A 13,349-nucleotide genomic window follows, 5' to 3' on the forward strand; every position below is an offset into this window, starting at 1 on the left:
ATATTATATAATATAAATATTTATATTGTATATAAATATATATTATAAATATTAAATAATAAATGATAAATATTAGTATACATTTATATTTGTTATATATTTTGGATATTAACCATCGTGATATGTTCTTATAAAGATAAATAGAAGATTTATTCTATAAAAATTGAAATTACTATTTTATCATCATACTTGACAATTGATGACAATAACAAAAATAGTTCTAATAATGTCAATAAATAAATAAATTAATTAATAATGTCAAAATAGGCAGCATTCAATATATTAATAAGATCTGTATAAGCATTGAATGTATAGAATTGAAAGTTATTTATTAATATTAGTTAAAGTTAAAATTTTATATTTAAAATGCTTTTTTCTCCCGCTTTTCACCTTCAATTTTTTTAAATTTTAAGTCAATCGACTAGTGTCTTTCGCAAAAATATTCAAACAAATTTTATTCAAATATAATTTTCATAAATGCATAATTTAATGTTCAAATTTTTTCACAAAATCAATCTAAAATTACATTTTGCAGGGATAGCATTAAAAAAACAATAAGATGGTGAAGAAAATGACTTGCCTGCTTTTATAAACAAGCAGAAGGATCATAAGACCGAAAAAACCACCGAGAGTCGCTGCGATTCTGACTCCGGTCATAACATCATAAGTTTTGTAAAATTCAATTTTAAGTTGCTCCCGCTCACTGAGGGTTGACGTCGCTTCTGGTCGGAACGTTGTTGAATCCATCCTCTTTGTTACGTTGCTTATGTTTACGTTACTGCCTACGACACTCCCCATATCTGTAGAAACAATCAAATTTATCTCGTTTTTAAGCATTAAATATTTTTTTTATTTTTTTAACTTTTTTTGTTATTTATATTAATGTATATATTTATAAAATTTAAAAAGTCTTATTTATATTCATATATGTAAGTATATGTCTTATACGAAATTCGATAAAAGAAAAACATATTTGATTAATTCAAAAAGACTTTTTAAAATATAATTACAAAATATAAGAATGTCTATTAATCAAAAGTTTTATATCTATAAACAAGATCATATAATATAATAATGATCATATAATATAATTCGAAAGTTGATATCACTAATTGAAATTTGAAAGAGTGATGTCAAAGCAAAAGTGAATTTCAAAAAATAAAATTATAAAATTTTTACTTTAATCAATTATTCTTTTTGAGATATTAATAAAAAATATTTAACTCACTATATTGTATACTGAGTGATTAATATAATAATATATTGTATATTGTATATTGAATGTTTATCCAAATGTTACGTGATGAATACTATTTTCTCTAACTGATTTTCCAATTGAATGAACGAATTGAATAGTCGATAATATTATAATGATATAAATCTTCACATTTAAAGAATGAATGCTTAAACTTGAAATTTGAAATATTTTAAACATATCATGAAGAAATTAGTTTTTTTATCGGTTTACCTATTATATATTTTATATGCCGTGGATACATATAAAATAAATTTAATGTAATAATAATAATAATCATTTTTTTGTAAATATTTTTAAAATTAAAACCAAAGGAAAAATTTATTCGAAATGTTGAATTTTACAATACATTAAAAAATCTCAAATTTAAAATGTCCTATCTCAAATAATTATTATAATTACATAATGCTAAAATTTTATATTTAATATTAAAATAATAAAATTTATTTTTTATCATTAATGATACATATTAAATATGTTAAATATTTTTAAAAATAATATAAAAATATAAAAATGATATTATAAAGTTAAAGAGTTATTGATTTAAAGAATACAAAAAATTGAATAAAGTAAGTCAATGAATATTTAGTATTTAATTTTTATTTTAAACAAATTAATAAAAATAAATAATTTAAAAATAATTAATTAATATAATTATATTTATAAATTACATAATACATTAAAAAAATTAATTGTTAAAACAGTAACGAATTATTAAATTAAATAGCATTTCATTATCATTTTGATAATAATGATAAAAGATAAATTTTAAATGAAATACTTTATTACTAATTCGAAAAAAAATATTAAAATCAATGTGATTCAAAAAGAATAGTCATTATCAAATTCTAATAATGCAAAAAGATATCCTAAGTATGTAAAATGTCATTCAATATATATTCCATTCTGAAATTTAAGTTATTCAAAATCTTTAAAAAAATTTATTGTAAAATTAAATACTTTTTTTATTTTTTTTGTATCTTAAATACCAGACTTTTTATTCAATAATTTTTGCAGTATTCTAAATATTTTGAGGTATATTTTAGAAAAAAAAATATTAATTCTGATAACAAAGAATGAAGCGGAACAACGCGTACGATCTATGTGTCTTAACAAAAAATTAGCAAAAATTATCTAATATAAGAAATATTGAAACATAAATACTTATTTAGAAAACAAAGATAAAACAAAAAAGACTAACAGAATAATAAAAAATAACAAAAATGAGTATTTTTTTTAAGAGTTTTTAATTTTGCAAAACATTTGATTATTTAAACTTTAATTTTTTTGTTCATGTTTTTTGTACAATACAAATATGCACAATAAAACATTTATCATATTTTTAAATAAAAAATAAAACTTTAGAAGAAATAAAAACTTTATATTATTGAGAAATATGTTATATATTAATTTAATTAAAAATATAATAATTATATAAAAAAACAGTATATCTTCAAAGATTTTAAAATATATTATAGTATTTATTGTTTAATATGTATAACAACATATTATATATCTTTTTTCCTAGAACAATAGTCTAGTTTTAGTTTTAAATATATTTGTAAAAAAAGATTATTGTTATTATATAAAATTTTATCTATATTATATTTTACATTATATTTTATTTCTGATAGTATATATACTGTAAATATGCCTATATATTCTTTCTATAAATATATATACAGCGGACAATATCAAAAATATATAATAAATGTATTGGTTAAAAAGTTATTTTTTTATGAATTATAATGAATTTAAAATATTTCAATAAAATCCAAACTCGTGCATTCGAAGATCTGTGAAATAAATAAAATAAAATATAAAAATAAAATATAAAACAAATAATAGATTATGATGTGATATTGATATTCATTATAATTTCGAATATTGTAATTTCGACCGCTTAAAGATTGTTTTACATTTTATTTTTGTTGGCATTGAATTTAAAACATTTTAAATCCATTATAATCTGATATATAAGAAATTAAATTTTTTTATTCATTTATTGTCGTTCATTGTCGTGGATTATGTATATGTATAAGGGAAAATTCTATATAATAGTATGTAATCCTTTTTGCAAATATCTCGAAAAATCAAATGATAATTATATATAGAAAAAAATTTTTCAAAATTTTTTATAATTTATATCTAAAAATCAAAATCGATAAAATAAGCCTTTTTTTCAGATGATCATTAAAATTTAAAAAAAAATCGTATATTTTAGTAAAATTATTTTATTTTAAAATCATTAAAATCAATGAAATATTCTTTAAATAATTAATATTATAACCGCAAATATATTTAAAATTATCAAAATCAATATTTTTTTATATAATTATTAATTATATTATAATCAAAAATATATTTAAATTCGAATTAAAAATTTGAATAATTTTCCAAAAAGTATATGCTTTCAATTAAATGTAAAATTTAAAAAAAAGAAGGAGAATAAATCCTAAATCTAAAAATTTTAGTTTTGAATTTTTTTTATTTATTAATTTCCGAGATAATAATAATAAATTTTCAATACAATATATTGAATTCTATCTATATAGATAAGTAATATAATAATAATATAGGAATAACAATATAATCATCGAGTATCACGTATCTGATGACATAATTAACAATAATAATTCTATTCAGGATTAGATGGTCTTACATTTTAGCGATGTGATGACAACGTAAGCAACGATGGCTGGTAGAAAAAAATATATATATGATTCAAATTAAAATTAATATTTTTCTATTTCTATACAACAATACTTCTATATACAGTATGCTTATAATCCTGAATATTTGTTGCGTACAATCTATTGAAACATTTTTTAATTATTGAAATTGAAATGGATGAAAAAATAATAACCACTATAGATATTGTCAGCTACTGTTGACGAAGAATTATACATTTGTTAAAAATAATAAACATTCTTGTATTAAATTTATATTTTCACTAAAATATTTCTTGAATAACTGAAGTTACAATAACAATATTTTATGAAATGCTCTATACTGGGATTGATATCGCTACTGTATTGTGTCATTCAGAAATGACTATTCACATACACTTGATGCACTCACTGCATGAAGATGAATTTTTAATATTTAATTTAATATTATAAGCAGTATTCAATGTATTGTATCATAAAATTTTTCTTTATTATCTCGGAAATAAATAGTATAAATTAAAATTTTAGATTTAAAATCCAATTCTTTCCTATCTTTTCTAAATTTAAAATATAATGAAAAATATATAATAATAATTCAATTCAGCTCAGCTATATTAATATTGTATTCTGAATACTAATTTTAAGCTAAAAAAAATGGAATTTATCTTACAATATTTCGATAAGACCTGCTATTGATAATTCGCCGTTCTTCGCAGAATCTGAATTTGATCTACTTTGTTTTTCTCAAAAAACAAATTTCGAAATGATTCGTTTAAAATAAAAGTCTAAAGTATATAGAAATGTCTAAAATGTTCATTTAAAAACTTTACATAAAAAAAAACTTATCTTGAAAACCAGCATTATCAGAAAAAAATTATAAAATCATACAAAAATTTTAAAATTCTTTTTGATTCTTCAACAACATTTATGCTATTTATTTTTAATTTGTTGATTTATTATTTGAGTATATTATTCAATTTTTTTTCAAATAAAAACTTATATTTTTTGCAATTTCTTATTTTGAAAAAAAAATAAGAAACTTTTGTATTTAATATTTTTTCTAATAATACACTGTTTTCAAAATATTTAGATGTGATTTTTAAATGAACATATGTATATGTGTAAAAACAAAGATGAAACATCTGGTAAAGATTAATCCAGAAATAACTCAAAAAGATAGAATTATTGAAAAACAATTTATTAACCATATTATATTATTTATGTTATTTATTAATAAAAATTGATGTTTTTTTTATTATTCTTATAATTATTTGAAATAATAATTAAAATGTCTTCTTTAGTAGAAATTTCATGTTCTTATAAATTATTATATATACAAAATTGAATAATTATTCATAAACAGAAAAGAAACGAGAAAAATATATCTAATAATCAAAGAGGCAAAAATTTGACGAAAATTGAACTTTGAAGAGTTAAAAATTCGAATAATTGAAAATGAATGAGAATTAAAATTCGAGAGAAAAGAAATAAATAGACACATTTTTTATATATTCAACGAAATGGAATTCTCAGTGAACTTGATCAAAATTCCGAGATTTCACTTAGAAGATATTGAATAAGGGGATTAATAGATCGATTTAAGTAAATGACTTGTGACTGATATGTAGTAATCTTCAAGGATTTATAAAGTTTTCCGAGAATTTTAAAATTATTTGTTATAATTTATATAGCAATATAATAATAGCACTAATAACAAATTATTTAAAAATAATCAATAAATTTAATTTATTCTAAAAAAAAGATAATTATAAATAAGATAATAATAAATTTCAATTAATTAATTAATCACATTATTCAAATTCATACTATTCAAATATTTGAAATATAAATTTTAATTTAAAAAAAAATAATTTTTAGATATATTATTTTCATAGATATTTTATTAAACTATAATTGCATAAACATTTCTCATAAATGTTTGCAAACTATAAAAAGCTAATTTTATTTTTTTTCTTCATTTTTTCATCTTATTTTAAAATATTCAACACTATAAATTCATATATGTCGATATCTTGTTTTATTTTCAAATTGCTATCACCATATTCATGTTTTTCAATAATATTAAATTTTTCTTCTAATGTAACAAGTTCTTTTTATATTCACAATTCATTTGATCGAATATTCATTTTAAAATAGTAATATTAAGATATTAAAATTATTATTATTATTATACTATTATCTTAAAGCTTTTAAAACAAATTAAAATTTAATAATAAGAAATGCAAACTTATGAAAAATAATTAAATAACTTGAAATCCTGTTTTAATTATGTATACAACAGATAAAATTCATCCTTCTACAAAGCCAAAAAATTTTAAAGATTGTTAAAATAAAAGATTAATTGTTTCTACAGTTGTATCGAAAGTTTTACGAATTTTAAATTAATTAAATTTTCATCATTAAATACAAATCATTATAATTTGCAATAAATCGAATATCGTACTATTTAAACTTAATCAATATATTTACAATAATCAAGATCTATCTATATAAAAATATAATATGTAGAAAAAAATATATCTTATCATCTCATTTTGATTTTCATTTGATTTTAATATAAAATATGTTTGATTTGAAATATAAAAATATAAACGAAATTTTGAATAACTTTTTTCTATATAAGGATAAGTTCGGAAGTTCATTGCAAAAATTAAATAAAACATTCTAATTTTCAATTATTTTTAATAATATATTGTTTATAAAATATATCAAATGTTGTTTTTGCTTATTTTCAGTAAAAAAAATCAGATAAGTTATATTCTTGAAAATTTTTTAGGAACATATCTTTTAAATTACAATTTATTGACATTTTATTAAAAACTAATGATTTTTTCGAAATGCATTAATATAATATTCAGAGATTATGCTTGTATAATGAATTATTATCATATGATTATTGAATAAATAAGTATTTTTTGACTTTTGTGTTAGATGGCCCGATTTTTTGCAAGATAGATGGTATAAAAATATATTGTATATTTAATTTAATCTAAATTACTAAACAAGGATAGTAATTAGAACAATATGTTACAAATGTTAATAAAATTATAGAAATCCTAATATAAAACTTCTATATATATCATAATATATATAATATATATATAAAACTTCTATAATAGAGAACAAATATTATTGAATTAAGTTAATCTATTTTTTATTTCGATAGATATAATTCAGCAAGTCAAGAAATATAAAAAAATAAATACTATCATTTTAATATCTTTTGAAAACATAATAAAAGAAGAAATATCGAAAAAAGAAATTAATAACTGAAAGGATCAAAAATTAAATAAAAAAAAAAAATAACAAAACATTTAAAAAAATTAAACAGATGAAAAATAGTTATGCAAAATTTATCTTATAAATTTTTTATATTTTTTAATAAAATACATTTCCAAAAAAATTATGATATTCTCGGAATAAAAAGAACACAATATTGAATGCGAAAAATATATAAAACAATACAAAATTGTACATTATTATAATAACATAATTGAATTTAATGTTTGATTTATAAAAAGTGATTTTATGAAGAATATTCAGAATTTTTCAACATATGTAAACAATGTCGAAATATTTTACATAAAAAAATAATTTTTATTAGAGATATATAATATATATATTTTCTATCTGATTCTAAAGAGAGATTTATTTCATCCAGACACTTCTTTATACATAGGCTTTATACATAGAATCTAATTATATTTTTTTATTCGAAATCTATGATTATTAAATTATATAAATATATCTTATATAAATTATTTTTTCTTTTCTTCTTTAATATTATAAATCTATTTATATATTTATATTTGCAAATATGTATTTTTTTGTTTAAATATCAATTATATATATGATTTAATCATTTTAAAAATGTGGAAATCTCATTCGGAAATTAAACTAATCTCTGATCATCAATCATCTTTAAGTTTTAAAATTTGCAAAAAATTGTTGTTATTATTATATTGAATTTCATCAACTCTATGTAATCGCCTTTTTTATAACAATATGTATTACAATATGCAACCATCATTTATGTTATTATATAAATATAAGTGAATAAATATCATTATACTTAATATCTATATAGTAAGTTTACGAAAATAAAATATAAAAATCGATCAAAATTAATAACTAATAGTTACATTAACAATAAATAGTCTCACACTTAATATAATATGATATAATTTTTTCCATTATATATGTCACCAAGGAGTCTTGAAAAAAATCCTATTCTAAGAAAATAAATTTTCAACTTTAAATGCTTTACATATTGATTGTCAATTATATTACATAAATAATTAATAAATGATTGCATGAAAATATTGCATACTGATGCACATATGCACGCACATATATACGTATAATTCATAACAGCACACAAATTTAATATTTGAGATATTGATTAGCAAGATATGCTAAATATTGATCAAAAGTTTTTGAAACAAGAATTATGGTAGTTCGAATTATCACAAATTCATCAGTTTATGAGATATTAACAAAAATTTATATTATCATTATTATAGTACTATTTTATTCTGCTTATAATTCATATATATATTTGATATGGCATAAAGTAACGCGATAATTGCTAACGCGATAATCATATTTATCTCTGAACATTTATTCGAAAGAAATATCTCAAATAATAAGTAAATAATAATTAAAAGAATCGTAAATACATTTGAAACAATGTTAAGATCAGATTTAGTTTAAATTTTCAGCCAAAATTTATCTATTTGCTCGCATCATCAGGATTGTAATCATAAATATACAACATAAACATATGACAGAAATTCTATGAAATAATAATAATTTTTTTTTGGAAATATCCCGAAAATTAAAGCCAGTAATATGCAAAAGAAAAAATTGTTCAAAATCTTCTAATTCCAAAAGTGAACAAAATCGATAATTATTCCTGAGTAATTATCTTCTATCATTATAACTTTAATATCACGACATAGTATTTAAAAAAATTCGAAAATATCTCGTTAGCTGTATCAATGTTTGTATCAACGTTCGTATAAATATACGAAATATAATTGTGTATATATATATATATATATATATATATATATATATATATATATATATTATATATATATACATATTTGTATATATATATAAACAGAATATAATATAATAATAATATATTTTTATTAGTATTTTAGAAATTAAAATTTGGATCATTACTATTATAATCTTCATTTCATAAATTTTCAATTGATATGATTTGCCTTTCTAATCGATATCTCAAATATTAAAATATTAAAATATAAAACCCATAATTATAGAGTACCAAAAGATTTTTATAAATAATTCGAAAACTAAAATCGTCGTTATATATGAAGTTAAAATAAAGTCAAAATAATATTCTTAATAACATAATTCAAGCATTAAAATTGATAATAAAAGAAAAAATTAATCAGCAAGTTAATCAAAATTTTCTTTTCATTATTAAAAGCGAATTCATTATTCATTATTAATAGCGAATAATTAAAGAAAATAAAACTCGAATTTCAATAAGAACGAAGATTTCAATAAGAATTTCAATAAGAATTTATTTAGCCGATTTTCGTGAGAAAATCATTTTTTTCTTTGAAAAAAACTCATCTTTTATTATATACGTGTTCAATGTAATATCTTTCATTATTTATCAATGTTTATTATATTCGTGTAGGATTCTACTGCTAAAAATAAAAAATATATATTCATGATTATTATATTTGCTATTGTGTATAATATATAATTTCGTTAAATTAACAATTTAATAAAGGATCTGTAGTTAAATTGCAGAAAAATCAATTCCTCTCTGATGATTTTTAAATATATATAGAATATATATAGAACATATATAAAACATATATATATATATATATATATATATATATATATATACAAATAGAATACAACATTTTTTTAAGAATAAATTTTTCTATATCTATGATATATAAATGGTCTATATAGATGGTTTATATAGATATTGAAGATATTTTCAAAAACATAAATTTTTGATTGACATAATTTAAAAAGCAAAAGAAAAAGAAATGAAATTCTGAATTTAAAAAAAGGAATAAAATTATAATTTTAGCTTCGAGTATTTTTAATATATGATATTAATAAAAAAAAAACAATACATTGAATTCTATACAAAAATAATATGAAAATCAATTGAAAAATAAAAATAATTTTCATCTGTATTTCCAAAACGAAAGAAGCTATGAAATAAAGAGAAAATAAAAAGAAAATAAGATTGCAATAATTTGACTGCAAAATATTATATTTATTTTTCAATATAATTGCCATTGATTTTAATATTTTTACTTATTTTTTTCAATAAGTTTTTTCATCTCTTCTTAATGAAAAATTTTACTGACTTACTAATAAAGAAAATCATTGTTTTAATTTCATCGTTTTGAAAATGAATATCCTTGAATGTTTTTTTAAATTTTGAAAGAAATGAAAATTAGAAAAAAGCAAATTTAGTAAATCTATACTAAGATAATAATAGTTCAAATTGCAAATTTACAAGAGCATCAAATTGTGCATGTTATTATTATCGTTGATGTTACATCCATTTGAAAATTAAATCTCTCTTCGAAAATTTTCGAAATTGTATAGACTAATTTATATATATTTGGCATGTTTATAAAAAAAAATGTAGTTATAAACAGAGTGTTCACGCACTGCTTAAAGTTATATTTTATTTTATTTTAGGAAATTCAAACGAAAATTCATTACTTTTCAGCCAATTTTATTATAAGATATTTTTATAATAATAATATGATCGTTGAATATTAATAATATAATAATAATAATAACTCTATAATGAAATGAATATTTATAAAATGTCTCACGTAAAATATTAGCAACGCGATAATTCTGAAGATATTATTTTATTTTATTTTATTTTATTTTATTTTTCTTTTTTTTGGTTTATTTTAAATTTAATCAATACTTCTAATCTATTAGAAAATAAATGGATTGTTTAGCAATGTGTGACTTTGATGAATGAAATTACAATAACCGATTTCATTTAAGATATCATATATAAAACATATTAGGATTGATATCGTTTCTGTATTGTGTCATCGATTATTTATTTGATGATGTGGCAACGAACCGTAGATACGAAGATATTTGATAATTATCAGGAAGTATTTAATATATTATAAATAACTATGTTTATATAGTCAAGATTCGCTATTATACTGCAACATAAATTTTTAATTAATATTTTCGAAATTAATAAATACATAAAGTTAAAATTTTAAATTTAAAATCCATTTATTTTGTTCTCTAAATTTAAAAAATTTGTTTTTGTATATATTTTTAATACACGATTGGCTATAATTTTCTTGATATTTGCAAAAAAAAAATTGTTATATAATAACATAGAATTTTATTTATACGTATGTGTCTATAACAGTATGTGCATAAATATACTATCATTATTTTTGTAGTATGAGCACATCGCAACATATAAGCTAATACATATAATAAACCAATCAAAAAGTTATTTTCTCATGAAAACATCTCAAGCCAATTCCGAGCTTGGATATTCGGCAAAATTGTTATTAATATTTATCTACAAAAAGAATCCGAAGAATAAAATAAAATATAAATAAACTTGACGATCGAAATTGCAATGACCAATGTTACAACAATAGATATTATGAGATTAATACTATCATTGTAACTTCAATCATTGTAATTTCGGTTGCTCAAGGATTTATCTTATTTTCAGATTTAGAATAGATATAAGTATGATGATATAGTTCTGATGATATATAAAATATATAACAATCTTTTTTTACAAATATCTCGAAAACTAAAACCAAGCAGTATATATGTAAAAAAATTTGTTTAAAATAATAATAATTTCTATAATGTATTTAAAAATCATCAAAACTGAAGATGGAATAGTTTATCTACAATTTTATTGATCTGACAGACACACACACACACACACACATCGTCTAATTAAGCTTCGATTTATATTAATAACATGTCATTTATTTTTTTTTCTTCATTATTCGAATTTAAACAAAATAATAAGAAATATTTTATGATTTATTTTATTTAAATATAAATATTGTTTAAATTATTTATATTCATATTAAATATTATACTAATTGTTTAAATTTATATTAAATATTTTCGATTGTTTAATAATCTTTGAAACATAAAATAAATTAGAATAAAAAATATGCTAATAAAAATATTAAATATTAGCCATTTAGAATAACATGTTTAGGAAAATTAATTTATTTTTTTATAAAAATTTATCACTTTATTATATAAATAAAACGATAATAATCATCTTTAAAATATTTTTTTGTAAAATCAAAATTGTATTTTGATTTTTATCATCTTGAATTTATTGAATGAAACTACAATTTTTTATGTTATTGTGAAGTTATATTAAAGCAAATTTAATCAATATGACAATATTTATTAATTTGTGCATTTTATTTCAGTGTACGTTCAAACATTATGTAGTTATTTGAAATATCCAGCATTTTATTATTTGATAAAAAATAATATTTTAATTATCAAATTATTAGATTCATTAGTTTAAAGTATTTTAATTTATACACACTGTACATATACCGTATAATATATTATAATATATTATAAAAAAATAATTAAATTTAATATCAACATACATTTTACTTTTATTATAAAGAGAATATATTTATAATATATAAATGTATAAAAAATAAATATATAATATATGATATAATTAAAAATATTAAATACATTATAAAAAATATACTTATTTACATTTAATATAGATAATTTTTTTTACAATTTTTTATTATATCAAGCGAATTTTATGTAATAATTATGTATTAATAAAAATTAATATATTATTAATGAAGCAATCTATTGCAACAAGTAAAATATTATCAAGATGTATTTTAATTCATACATTTAAAACAAGTAAATATGTATATCCATGTAATTAAATCAACAAAATCAAATCACTTGATAGGAAATTTTTTATTTTTTGAAACGTTCAAAATAAATTGTTCTTTTGATTAATGAATCTCATTGCCACGAGGATCTTGTAAATTAATTTAATAATATATTTTTTTGCGAACATGTATCGAAATGAACAATTTATTTAAAATAGTCATTGATAATTCGTTTTTCAAATGTGAAATGTATATACATATATTGTGTTATATATTGTATGTATTGTATATATATTATGTAATATTATATTATGATATTATATAATATGATTGTATTAATTTATCATCAAAAAACATTAAATTTAGAAAATCAAAAAAGGAAAATTTAATTTTGATTTTATATATATATAAGAGAAAGAATCTTATATGATTATGAGTCTTGTACAACTTAAGTTAATTGTTTTTAAATATTATGAGAATATTAAT

The 13,349-nt window shown here is 18.2% G+C and overlaps 1 protein-coding gene across 7 annotated transcripts in view; it reads right to left on the reverse strand.

The window, feature by feature from the left end:
- The window catches only part of LOC724831, a 53,717-nt gene that overhangs the window by 19,926 nt on the left and 20,442 nt on the right, over positions 1-13,349 (reverse strand). For all 7 annotated transcript variants that reach the window (XM_026440738.1, XM_026440737.1, XM_006572025.3 and 4 more), the window contains one exon: positions 581-800. In XM_026440738.1, the coding sequence (XP_026296523.1) occupies positions 581-798 (218 nt within the window). In that variant the 5' untranslated portion in view covers positions 799-800. The remainder of the gene's footprint in view (positions 1-580; positions 801-13,349) is intronic.

The sequence above is a fragment of the Apis mellifera genome, linkage group LG5 (assembly GCF_003254395.2).
Source record: "Apis mellifera strain DH4 linkage group LG5, Amel_HAv3.1, whole genome shotgun sequence".
NCBI classification, from domain to species: Eukaryota; Metazoa; Arthropoda; class Insecta; order Hymenoptera; family Apidae; genus Apis; species Apis mellifera.